Source organism: Microtus ochrogaster, chromosome 5 (assembly GCF_000317375.1).
Source record: "Microtus ochrogaster isolate Prairie Vole_2 chromosome 5, MicOch1.0, whole genome shotgun sequence".
In the NCBI taxonomy this organism is placed as follows: Eukaryota; Metazoa; Chordata; class Mammalia; order Rodentia; family Cricetidae; genus Microtus; species Microtus ochrogaster.
Window position 1 is genome coordinate 62,508,853 of NC_022012.1, and position 14,169 is coordinate 62,523,021.

At 39.2% G+C, this 14,169-nt stretch overlaps 1 protein-coding gene across 4 annotated transcripts in view; it reads left to right on the forward strand.

The window, feature by feature from the left end:
- The window catches only part of Mlip (muscular LMNA interacting protein), a 256,970-nt gene that overhangs the window by 181,931 nt on the left and 60,870 nt on the right, over positions 1 to 14,169 (forward strand). For all 4 annotated transcript variants that reach the window (XM_005347604.2, XM_013346338.1, XM_026778907.1 and 1 more), the window contains one exon: positions 6,920 to 6,964. In XM_005347604.2, coding sequence (XP_005347661.2) covers positions 6,920 to 6,964 — 45 coding nt within the window. The remainder of the gene's footprint in view (positions 1 to 6,919; positions 6,965 to 14,169) is intronic.

Genomic DNA, 14,169 nt, shown 5'->3' on the forward strand with positions numbered 1-14,169 from the left:
GTCTGTTTATGAGAAAAACTAAATCAGAGAGCTGGAGAGATGAAATTTCTTAGGGGATGAGAACACTGGCTTCTCTTGCAGAGGACCCAGGTGTGTTTTCCAGCACCCACATGGTAAGTCACAACTGGCTGTGACCCCAGGTCCAAAGGAATGGCTGTTTTGTAAAAAAATTTTGGCCTCTGTCAGGCAACAAGCACTCATGTGAGGCACATACATAAAGAAGAACACTACACCAACAAATATCTTCACATGCTCAGCACTCGATGAACACAGAGCATTACCCACGTCTCTCAATCATGTTGTAACTGTGGCCCGCATCTGCTTCTGCACAAACATTCTAGTATAAGTGAGACAGTTTCCCAGCAAGTATTGAACATTTAATCTGAAATAACCCATTAAACTACTCCCTTCTCCAGGACACACTGCTTTTTTCTAATCTGTGTTTTCATCATTATCAAGGACAAATGGCTATTAAATGTGTGTTGTGTGTCACTCCATCACCACGCTTCACACCTTTCTGCCTTCATTTGGATCTCTCTAAGGCAAACAATAAGCCCAGGGAATTATTAAATTTTATCATACTCAGGAAATGATAGTTATGGGATGTGTCAGGAACATGATTCAGAGCATTTCCTGGAAGTGATTTCTGTCAATTTCCATTACTATTGGAAGTCCTTTGGAGGAATGTCTGAAAGACTGGAGACATTGGTAAGCTAGACCCTACTGGGAACTGCTGCTTCTTGGGTCACTTACTTAGTTTTTTTTCTTTTTTATTGAGAAAAGGAAAAAAAAAACAAACAAGTTTCTGCCTCCTCCCAGCCTCCCACCTCCCTCCCCCTCCTCCCACCCTTCCCCCCCTCCTCCCACCCTTCTCCCCCTCCCTCTCGAGTCCAAAGAGCAGTCAGGGTGCCCTGCCCTGTGGTAAGTCTTAGGTCCTCCCCCCTCCGTCCATATCTTGGAAGGTGAACATCCAAACTGGCTAGGCGCCCACAAAGCCAGAAAATTAAGTAGGATCAAAACCCCTTGCCATTGTCCTTGGCTTCTCATCAGCCCTCATTGTTCGCCATGTTCAGAGAGTCCAGTTTCATCCCGTGCTTTTTCAGTCACAGTCCAGCTGGCCCTGGTGAGCTCCCAGTAGATCAGATCCACTGTCTCAGTGGGTGGGTGCACCCCTCGTGGTCCCGACTTCTTTGCTCAGGTTCTCCCTCCTTCTGCTCCTCACTGGGACCTTGAGAGCTCAGTCCAGTGCTCCAGTGTGGGTCTCTGTCTCTATCTCCATCCATCCCCAGGTGAAGGTTCATAGCCAAAAGGATAACTATATGTTTTTTTTTTTTTGGGTTCACCTTCTTACTTAGCTTCTTTAGGTTTGCCAATTGTAGACTCCGTGACCCGTATTTATGGCTAGAAACCAATTATGAGTGAGTACATCCCATGTTCATCTTTTTGGGTCTGGGTTACCTCACTCAGTATAGTGTTTTCTATTTCCATCCATTTGCATGCAAAATTCAAGAAGTCATTGTTTTTTACCGCAGCGTAGTACTCTAATGTGTATATTTTCCACACTTTCTTCATCCATTCTTCCATTGAAGGGCATCTAGGTTGTTTCCAGGTTCTGGCTATTACAAATAATACTGCTATGAACATAGTTGAACAAATGCTCTTGTTGTTTGATAGGGCATCTCTTGGGTATATTCCCAGGAGTGGTATTCCTGGGTCCAGGGGTAGGTTGATCCCGAATTTCCTGAGAAACCGAAACACTGCTTTCCAAAGTGGTTGCACCAGATTGCATTCCCACCAGCAATGGATGAGGGTACCCCTTCCTCCACAGCCTCTCCAGCAAAGGCTATCATTGGAGTTTTTTATTTTAGCCATTCTGACAGGTGTAAGATGATATCTCAAAGTTGTTTTGATTTGCATTTCCCTGATCGCTAGGGAGGTTGAGCATGACCTTAAGTGTCTTTTGGCCATTTGTACTTCTTCTGTTGAGAATTCTCTGTTCAGATCAGTGCCCCATTTTCTAATTGGGTTAATTAGCATTTTACTTAGTTTTATGATGCCTTCATTTTCACCCATAAGATAGGGGGTGATGGTAGCTTTCTCATGTGATGAATTTAAGGTTTAGATAGTCCTTATGTGGAAAACTCTGAAAGCAGTCTCAACACTCTGGAGTTATTAATACATCCTAGGCTCTCTCTTTCTTTGTCCTTCATTTTTGCATTTATCTACATCTCCCTTCTCTTGCACCTATCCGCTGTTAGAAGGCTAGACGCCTCATGATTTGGACGCCGTGATTCTTTAGTGGGCAAAAAGAAAAAGCACTCTTTAGAAATGTGTGTGTGTCTTAACTTGTATTTTTTTGCATGTGTATGTGCCTATATTACCTGCACTTGTGCGGGTATGGAGACCAGAGGCTGACATCATGCGTTTTCTCAATCACTTTCCATTTTATTTACCAAAGCAGGGATTCCCACTTACTTGAACTGGGAGTTTGACATTTTAGCTAATGTAAGTAGCTGGATGGGTCTAGGGTCACTAGTCCCTGTCACCCAAGTACTGAGGTTATAAGGGGCTCACCATGCCTGGTGAAGGTGTGGGTAAGGCCTGGGGTCTTAAGGTTTTCACAATGACTGTTTTACCCAGGCTCTTAGAAGGTTCTTTATTTTTAAACCTTATCAAAGGAGGTTATTTTTCCATCCCCATAGCTTAGGAGAACAGTTGAGTCATTTGAAGTTAACTGTGAATCATTGAGCAAATTCAGGATTAGATTAGAACAAATATAACTTTGATTCTGCTAAGATTATTGACCTTAATTAAAGTTTGTTTTTTGAGCAAGAAAATCTGCTTTTGACTTTCTCTTACAACATAACATTTAAATTGTGTGTGGCATCTCAAATATGTCCGTGTCTTAGGAAGATATATCTTTTGGAAGAGGACATCTTATAATGCCAGATATAACCAGGTGTTTGGTGTCAACTTACAGATAACTCACACTTACCAACACACAGCTATGGCTACTGTGATTGCTAAGAGACAGTTGATATGTTTACTCTGAGAAGAAAATAATGATTTTCAGCCGGAAGTTCTGTTCATCTCTAGGCTGTTCTCTTATGTCAACTATCTGTCTTAAATACAATATATTCTGACTTTTAAAATATTAATGAGGCCATAATTCATTTTTGAAATTCTAGTATAATGGATAAAACACATGATATTTTATCTAAGTACAAATTGAATACTTTTAAGCTATTAATTTCTCATTTTAATTTTTCCCATGTCCTGTGAGAGGAACTATGAGAAGTCTCTAGACCAACAGTTTAGTACTTCACTCTATTTGTGAAATTAGGCATTTTCACAGAAATATATGTGCCGAGACTCCAGGTTTTATTAACCCGAGGAGAGTTCTAGATTTGGTTCAAAAGCAGGGGCCATGCAGGGCACCAGTCCGTGTACCACAGAGCGGGCAGGATAAGGGAAAGATTAAAGTCAAGAAGAGAACTGTGTTGTACTGAAGTTATCCTGACCAAGTTAGTACCCAACACATCAAATCCCTAGTTTCATTTATAACCCAAGGATCATTAGTAATGGAAAACCTAGTTAGTGTTTCCTAACTCTGTTGTTCACTTTCCCACTTTTCTTCAGTGATTTGACAAATATTTATTGAACACCTACTATGTACAAGTCCATGAGGGGTCACTGGGTCCATGAGTGGATGCAATGGCAAGGTCCTCACTTCTGAGATGTAAACACCAATAGAGGACACAAGTGAGCTATCTACGTTCTTACAGAGATGGGAGAAATGGCCAGAAACTTGAATGACCTTGAAAGAGACAGACAGAGTGGGGACTTCCTACTGTATCAGCATGTTAGTATGCTCATGGGTTTTCAATTGTCCTGGGGTGGTTATAATAGGTTAATTAAATAATAAGGGGTTTATGAATAATTATTCTATGTGTGCCTCCTTCTTAAAAAGAGAGAAAGAAAATTGGTGGAGAACAAAAGGAGGAGAATGGAGAAAGGGAGAGAGGGGAGGAAAGAAGAAAGGAAGAAAGATAAAGGAATTGAGGGAAGGAAGGAGGGAGACCAGTAGACAATAATGTTCTTTCGGTCTTTATTAAATATCTAACTCTCGTTTACAGTTTGGATCAATGACACTTTCATTCATTTAGATTAATTAAACTTTTAATATTGCTTCTCCCAAGTATGCTTCAATTAAAGGCTATTTTAAAGTAATTTAGCTGAGATATTCCTAAGCACAAGAGAAACAAAATAGGGTTTACAACATATTAAAATATAGTGTTAGGTCTTTTGTATGATCAGATAGAACAGTTTATCAACAATATTTTATTAAACTTTTAAACAGATGCTAAATTCAGCAATAATAGCAAGCAACAAATAAACTTTCTTTAAACCATTCATGAGTCCCATGAGGTGAGTTTTGTTATTATAAAATTTCTGGTACCACCCATTCTTCTTCTAGTGTTGGAAACTGAACTCAGGCACTTGCAAATGGTAGGCCACTGCTCCACCACTGAGCTGTATCCCAGCCTTCATGCTGAGACAGTTGCTTTCCTCTGTGTGAAACACTAAATTTTATTTTAAAACACAATTTCTTTCATTTGGTCTCCTGGATTTGGAAGAAAAACTTTCTCAGCATTTGCCTTTATTTATTGTTATGAACTCTCACCTGCATAAATCTATTTCATTCGTGTAATTTAAAAATTACAGCATGCTGCTGGGCAGTGGTGGCGTACACCTTTAATCCCAGCAGTCGGGAGGTAGAAGCAGGTAGATCGCTGTAAGTTCAAGGCCAGCCCCATCTACAACAGCTAGTTCCAAGACAGGATCCAAAGCTATAGAAAATCTTGTCTGAACAAACCAAAATTAAAAACCAAGAAAAAGCCAATGAAAGCATAAATTCATAGTAAAATTTAATATTAGAAAATGGAATATTTGTGCTTCTAATGAATTTGTCTGAAACCCTTGGTTTTGGAGTAATATTCTATTTGATAGTAACTTATTTAATGAACTTTTCTAATTTCATGAATTACTTTTAAGTTCCATAAAAAATGGTACAGCCTTATTCAATATATGATAGTTTATAGGAAAAATCTCATTTTAATGAGCTCAAGGGACAGAAAATGTCATTACAGTGGAAGAATATTGATTCCTAAATATCACAATATATTGAAAAATGTGTCAAACCTTACTAAGAATATTTTCCACTTTATACACAGATATTCAAATAAAGGTCATCTTCTCTCATTTATGCAGCTCACATATTCTTGTTGCTATGCTTGGAGGTGTTGCTATGCTTGGAGTGACTCAGGTGCTGCTTAGGACCAGGCATAGATTTTAGGGGAAAGAGACTCAAATTCCCCTTTATATCCAGATCTACTTCCAGAGATGAGGGCAGAGGCTGATGAGTTACAGAAGAGCTGTACACAATGGAGATGGGAAATGCCACTCTACCAATGACTTTCATGTATTCCTCCAGTCCCATGAGCTTCTGCAGTCATTACTGGGTGAAAAGGGCTGAGGGAGGAGTGGAAGTTACCATCAGGCCATGCTCCACCAGGATGGAGAGGATAGAATAAGTCCTATGTCTTATATTCATGAGAAGACAGAATTTTATGCAATTTTAAAGTTTCTCCACTATGGGTTCTGAGGGGATGGAGCTCCAGACAGCAGCAAGGGGCCTGCTGGCACTTTATGATTTTGGTGTTGTGCCTTTGCAAAGTAAAATGGATTTCTTCAAAGCTGGCTAGCGTAGCTGGGGCCCTCAACAGTCATTTGTTTTTCAGGCAGTCACAGCTTCATTCTGTAGGCTTCACTGTTTCGGTTCTTATATTGTATGGATTCTAGTTGTAAGAAAGGAATGGTTGCATGTACTTCCATTTTCAACATGGAGAGGCTGAGGCAGGAAGGTCATGAGGTCAAGCCCACTTTGGGCTGTAATGAGACCCTATAAAAAACAAAGAAACAACACACCCCGAAATAAAACCAACCAACCAAAATATAACTAACAGAATTTCTTTGGTATTAAAAATGTAACTTTACTGAAAATGTGGCCTACCATTTTATAGAAATGTTACTTATCTTTAATTGACAAACACTTTTATATTCCTAGAAAATAGTGTGATGTCTCATCTGTGCATACATTATAAAAACCTTGATCAAATTAATTAACATACACACACACATATATATCTCTACCAAATCATAATTTTGTATGTGACAAGAATTTTAAAAATAGTCTTCAGTGGTTTTGGAGACCTTGCTATTTGTAACTACAACCCTAGACAGCACAGTTGATGACTCCCACACTCAGCCTGGAGGAAGTTTCACTGGAGACTGCCTTCAGCATCATCTTTTATCTTCCCTCTGCTGGATCCACCCCATCATCCCTAGCCTCCAGGCATGTCACTATGAAGTACAAAATATTATCAAGGAAAATGTGAAATACTAACGAGTTGTAAAGATATGATCCCCAGACAAAAAAGGTCAAATGCAGGAACCAGTCACAAAGACAATATTAACAGGTTCTCTAAAATTTTTGGAAGTGAGTTATTTCCATTCCTTACTCGAGAGATTTTTTGTTATGTTACTCTCTTAATATAAATATGTTTTGAGAAAAATCTCACTTGTTTTTAATTTTGGTGTCAGTAAACATAAATATCTTCCATATTTTTATGTTTAAATAAAATATGGATTGAGCAAACAGACGATATTACCTAACCTTGAAGAATCATTGGTATCAGGAGGCAGGGCTTGTACTATTAAGGCAAGAAGAACAACAGCACATACCCTACTCTGTGAGCTAAAATGCAGAGGATGTGTGCCACATTGCTCAAAAGAACCATTTCTTGATGTCATGCTTTTTCTATATTCTCACTAATATCCATCATATTTATATTTTCAGGCAAATCTTTTATCAACGTCCTCTACAGCATCTGAGAGTCAACTGGTATGTACTGTGTTCTAAGTTGTTTGCCTGCTTTGCACATTCTTATTTCTCAAGACAACTTCAGCTAAAGAAACTGAAGAGATAATGAGCTCGCTCACATGTGTAACAAAATTGACTGATGTTTTACCAAAGTTGCATGATGACTGCTTTTTTTCAACCAAACTCCTCCTAACTCTGAGCCGTGATTTTACAAAAGATTGAACCGAGTCAGAAGACAATGCAATTTGAATTTACAGAGGAGATCACTTCTTGATAAGAGGGATCAAAAAGTAGTTTGAGGAGATAAAAACAGATAATGTGGGGTGGCTTCTGGATGTGTGGAGATGAAGGAGACAGACTCCTTTGTACACTGAAGGAACAACCGGAATCTTCAATCATACACTACCTAGTTCCTCCAGGATACAATCAATGCTTGCTGACACGGTAGCCAGGGAAACAAATTACACTTAGAATGTAATTTGCATTTACAAATTGCAATTACATTATAAAGTCAACTTGTTCCCACTTTAGATCTGGAAATATTACATGTTTTTCATTTTTAAAATAATTCCTATTTGTTTCTTGAGAGCAGTGTTTGGAAGTCACGAGTGGTTTGCCCATGCTCATGTGGAAATTCACTCACCACAGCATACAAAAGATATAGTTTTAGATGTCAATTGATCAAATGCATGCCTGTGAATTTGTAGGCTACATACATGCTACTAAAAATTCAATTTTAAGGGAATACATAAAAATATACACACATTTAAGTATCAGACTAGTAAAATGAGGTATGGTACAAACAAGTTATAAATACAATAAAACCCACTTAAAAATCTATCAAAATATCCCATGTGGCTGTGTTTGTATTCTCTAAGAGAAATGAAAAATATTGCTTTGACTTAAGGAGGATGTCTTTGCAGGTAATTTAGACCAGTTTTTTAAAAGAGTCCAAAGCATTCTTAACTAAGTTTTAATCTGAGATCTCTTCTGAGGTATAGTTATGCTTAAAAAGATGTTACTATCAAGCAAATCACAAAAGTATTGACCTGACATAATCATTCAGTCAAATCACTTTGATTTCACCTCATGAATTTATTCTATATTTAAGATTGCCCCAAACATATTAAACCAGGAAAGAAATATATACATATAGTATCTTATTCTTCAGTGACATTATTTCTGATTATAATTTTTTCATTTCCATAAAATTTTACCATTATATTCCATGATCAACACTCTTCAGATTCAATTCAGAAAATGAGAGTATATAAGATCAATTTTGAAAAATAAAACCACTATATTCATATATATATATGAGTTAATATTTATATATGTTTAAAATACATATTTACTGATGATATTACAGGTGATTACATATATATCATGTATGTGTGTCTAGCATACAATATGTATTATAAAATAGTATACATTAGTGTTAAATTATATAAATAAATTCATCAATTTGAAGTAAAATAAGCAGTTACTGTGGCAATTATTTGACTCAACTATAGGCCAGAAATATTGTAAGCTTATTTAAGTGAAAATATCTGACAAATTATCATCCTGGCAGAAGTTTACTATCAATCTTAAGCATACAGATTTGACTTCTGAATGATAAAGTAATTTCAAGTTTTAAAACCTTTTCCACTTGGCTTATCTGCCTGCTTGTCATCATTACAAGTGTGCCTCTCCAAAGAGTCATTACTTCAGGTATTAAAATATTTGCATTCTGGGTTTGCGGTCTAGTCCAATGGTGAAGAACTCTAGCATCCACGATACTTATGTTCAATTCCTAGCACATCAAAATGCAAGCAGTGGTGTGAGTGAGTGAGTGAGTGAGTGTGTGTGTGTGTGTGTGTGTGTGTGAATGTTTGTGTGTTCACCTACACACAGTATGTATGCTGTTTCCATTGTTTTTTTCTAGGAGCCAAATGATGTAATATTGAATTTGAGGAACTATTTCGGCAACTCTTGCGACTCACTTAATAGCTTCTACTCTATAACAACCAACACAATAGATAACAACTCGAATGGAATCTCCCACTCTAAGTGGAAGTTGGAAGAAGTACTGTACCAGTCTGAAGGGAATTTTATGAGACTCACATAACACTACAACCTGTTTTCGATATGGTCTTGTAGAAAATGGAGACACTTTGATTGCACTCCAAACCCCTAGATTATGAAAAGATGTGAGAAGTCATTTTATAGGCAGTGAAGTGGAGGCTGCAAAAGTTTAATTAGATCATCTAAGATCATAGCATTAATGTTTGTCCTTGTTCCGTGTGGTTTTCAAAAGGAATCATTGTTATTGATTTTTAATAGTTCAGGAGGCTTATGACACCTCTGTTGAGTAAATTGGGAAATGGACCTCTGGAGAACTGTCTGAGATTTTACATTGTCTGTTAAACACGATGACTTAATGAAGATGTGCCGACAGAGTGAGGGCAGATTGCTCAGGGTTATCTGGGACGCTGGACAGTGCTTCCCATAGCATATCAAAAGGAGCAAGGAAGAAACGGGAGCATTGGCTCTCAAGTTGAAGCTTTCCTAATTCTGGAACAAACCACCTCGGTATTAACAAAGATGGGTGTGTCCTCTTTTGTCTGCTTGGGAAACAGTTTGGTTGGACAAGATGGGTAAGATCTGTTTGTTTGTTTATTATTTATTTTTATTTTATGGGGGGAGCCTGGGTTAGATGACAGCAGGCTCTTTTGCTCTTGGAATTCCATGTCCTTGCAAACCATTCAGTGCTGTTCAGGATGGGCTGCTGAATCTGCAGAGCAGACCCATAAGAGGTTTAGAAAATAAACTACATGGCCCGGTAGAAGTAAAAGCAAATGCAGCTTACTGGAGCAGAATAAAAAAGAGCCTTAAGCCGGCAGTTGCTTTGTCTCTGGTTCCGAGTGCCAGCTGTTGTACCTTGCTTTACTGGGCATGACTCAGCTTTCTGAGGGCCCTTAAGTCCCTGTTGTTTAGAAAAGCTTTTGTGTAGAAGTGATTCTTCTTTAAGCTCAAAGACAGTTTCTCCTTGACCAGCTTTCCTTGACCCAGCATCCTTAGGAGCTCCAACATTCATCATGTACACCTCCTGAGCCGTGACTCATGTTATTATCTTCTTTTCCATCAAAATACTTCAATCTGTGTTGCGTCTATTCCACAAAACAGTTCTTGAGCCACGGGATGTGCTTTATAATTATTGAAGCCCCGTCTTTAGTTTGTTACAGCTGTTATGGTAGTTGTCTCGCTTATTTACAGTTGGCGTTCTATATAAATTCAAAATTCTTTTATTTTCTTTTTCTTTACAAAAGTCTGTCATGCTTCCCATCCCATTGGACCCCCATATGCGCCTTGCGCCATCTCAGTGGTCTCATAGGGTACCAATGAACTGCTTTTCATTATCGGAGGTTTTATCATATACTAGAAGATTTTGAGATCTGAGATATTTATTTGAGGGGAAAATGAGCATGAGTGTCAGAGTCAAGTACATAATATTGCTGAGGGGCAGTAGTCAGTTACCAGTCACCGACTGACCGAGTGAATCATTTCATAGATGAATTAGATAATGCTTCTTTTATCTACAATTGTATATAATTTTGGATTTTATAAGATTTTTTTTTTTTTGCTACAAAGTTTCTAAGGGAAAAAAATCAACTTCTGGGGTGAGAGGACAGATGCAAACAGAAGCAAGTAACAATCAGGTCACTTTAAAACGGCGTTGACTCATCAAATCAGCTGAAGTTCGAGCAGCTTCATAGAGTTCCCGTGTGCTCCTCCTCTCTTCCTTCTTCCTGTGTGTAGATCTCATGATTCAAAAACACGAGATAACAGACTTGAAAACTGGGTTCCTTTTGTGGCTCTTGTTTTCCATCATATCTCCTTCTAACTTACTACTGTAGCTACAGGCAACCCATTATCCCATTTGCTGAAGTTACTAATTTGGGAAAGATGTTGCTCTAAGAAGCCATCATTTTAAAACGTCGGCAACAAATTTGCTAGGTCATTGCTGGCAGTAAATCTCCAGAGGCAGTACCAACTTGCTGTCATACAATTATGATGATAAGTTTCCAAGGCTGAAAAAAAATCCAATTTTATGTGCCCTAGGAACAGTGTTCAAGCAAAAAATGACATGCGATAGATTGTAAACACGAGTAAATAGCAGCCTTAGACTAATGACCCTCAGCACCCACCCACCCAGAGTCATGATAGTGAGCTCCCATAACTCTGTTCTTCACACCTGAGACTTCTTGCAGAAGTATAGCAGTAGTTACGATACGATCTCAGTTCTACCCCACTCCTCATTTGTGTTTTTCAGAAATGGTGAGATCATCATGGTTTTTTTCTTTTCCTTTTTTTTTAATGGATGCATGTATGTGTGCCATAACCTGAATGACTTTGACTTTGGGACTGACCTGCCTGGGGTGACAGGAAATTAAGAAATGACAGGTACACATAAGGAAAACCTGGGACTAAAGGGGCCATACACTGTGACAGAGGCTCCCAAGTAGCAGCCTGGAACCCCCCTGCATTTATTTACTCTCTCCAGCATGAAGGAGGAAGGGGTAGGTTGCTAATCCGGGTAAGAGGCCCTGAGAGGAGCAGTCCCAGCTGCAAGCAACCTGAAGGAGGAAGTTGCAGTTGATATTTTCTGCATGTTGTTAGCATCCATACTTGGACTATGGGAAGGCCTTGCCATTCCTCTGAGCCTGACCTGAAGAAGGCCTTTCCATTCTTCTGAGCCTGACCTGGGGAAGGCCTTGCCATAATTTTGAGGTATTAGGGTTCTTGACATGGTTTATGCTCATGTCAATAATACACATTCACTCAGGACTTTTTCCACTCCTGACATATGAGTAAGGTAGTACATGTATGTGGGGTGGTGCATATATAGGTGTCTGTGTGTGCATACTGAGGCCAATGGAACACCATGGATGTATTCTCAGGAATGCCACCAATCTCCTTTGAGACAAGGTTTCTCTCTGGCCTGGAGTTTACCATGTGGGCTAGACTGGCTGAATATCATGCTCCAGGGATCCTCCTGTCTCCACACCCTTTGGCTTGAATGCCAAGTCTGTAGGCCACCATGATGACAATTTTATGTGGGTTCTGGGCAATCAAAGTCAGGTCTTCAGAGATCTTTGGCCTCATAGAGCAAGACAACAAACACATGCGCAGATGGCAGATGGCAGCAAATGTTACAGGGTGGTAGAGATGAACATTTTATCTGTATGATCAGGAAACACCTCTCCGATAAGGTGCTGTTTGAAAACACAATGGAAATGAGACCCACTTATAGGACAGAGTAAGTGAAAACTCCTGGAGGAGGGTCACAGTGGGCGAGTTACGGTGAGTCACAGTCAGGGAGCCTGAGCAAGTGTGCAGGCATGAAGAGGGTAGCAGTGGAGGACAAGGTGGAAAGGGAGAAGCTAGTTAAAGACAGGGAAGATCAGGAATTGCAAGCCCTTTGCAATGAAAAGGGCGAGGGGACCTTTGAAAGATCAGTTGATGCGGTTTGATCTGGAAGTGAGTGGCATCTTTTGGAAGTTCAGTGGCACAATGTGAGTTACGCTACCATTACTCCGTGGATTGCTTGACTTGGTTGTGCGTCCTGAGTTAAGAGTTGTGTGGTATCCATTGCCATCGACTCTGCAGTTTTTGGAAAGGTATCATTTGACAGAGTCGGTCCTAATAGCCTCAGGTTCCCAAAGAGCTGTTTTCTTTTGGAGGCACTTCAGAATATTTCCATCTAGAGTAAGTCATTTCCCAGTCAGTGATTCGCACTGACTCTCCACCTGGAGACCCTTTGTTCTTTCTGTGTTCTGGGCATTAACTGTGTGAAAAGGCCCTTTCAATTTTTCCACTTATACTAGACACAAATTTACAGGATACCATTTTTTTTTAACATGACTGGAGCGATATGTGTCTTTTTGTCAAGTCTGATTATTCTGTAGATTCCACCAGTGAGAAGAGGCCCTCTGTGGATGGGTTTGTTGTTGGATGGTGACGGTCTTACAGTAACTCATTCTTTATGGACTCTTCTACTGTGCTCCATCGAATTTCTTCATATTTGTTTGCACAGAGACTTAGCAAATTAGATTTGCACAAATTAAGGAAATCCTTCAAGAGAACTCCTACTTGATGCACAAGGATAACAGATTACTTTGAGCACAGAGAAAACAGAGATGAGAAATTTATAAAAAACAGCCTGCTCTTCTTCCCTGGGAGACAAAAGATCCTGATAAGCAAATGTGTCTGGAGTGTTGAAGCCAGTCCCAACAGAGCAGCTCATTTGATGGATCCTCTGGCCTAATGCCTTGTAGTTTTTACTTTGCACACAAATCATCTAGGGATCTTTTAAAGTGCAGATACTAATTCCTATGTTAAGGATGACTTAACATGATCATTTGACATAAAGAAATGACATATCAGGAAGAACAGAAAGGAAGTCACTGTGGAAGTACCTCCTGTGTGCCCACGTTAGCTCTTCATGCATCATGTATATTAAAGGCTATTCTGAGGTGTACATTGAAAATACATTTGGATGATGGATTTGAGTACATTGAAATAAGGCTGATGTGCTAATATGTGGTGTCATTCCTGAAGAGACAGGGTCATTATGAATAGAATGTGGGATTATCCACTGTGAAAAGACACAGTTAAGGATTAGAATAATAACACATCAGGTGGTTTGATATATCAAATGACTTTTCCAAGATCATAATACTCTAGTACCTGCATTTCAGAATTGTATGTCTTGATCCCCTCATCCTGCTATCATGCTTTGGGAAGCAGGAGGCACGGGGCCACCTTCAACTTGATTGCTGTGTACCATGTTTAGAGTTTTAAACTGACCAATAGTGACAGAGTTTGGAAGCAATGATAAAGGTCAGATGATGGGGAACATGAACACTATCAAAGACAATCTCTGCCTGTTTATTCCTTCCTTCTAGTTTGCACTTATGGCCATGAAATACGGGCAATTATGCCAAACTATGATATAGAAGCAAAATTAAAAACAAAGAAAGAGGCAATGCCTAATTTAAGAAAAAGCAATCTGTGAAAACCAAATTAGCAATGAATTAGCAATGAAGAATTGGACGACTCAGATACTTCAGGTTGACAAAGTCTGAGATTCAGTTTCTTTCTTTCTCTCTTTCTTTCTTTCTCTCTCTCTCTCTCTCTCTCTCTCTCTGTCTCTCTTTTTCCCTCCCTCCCTCCCTCCCTCC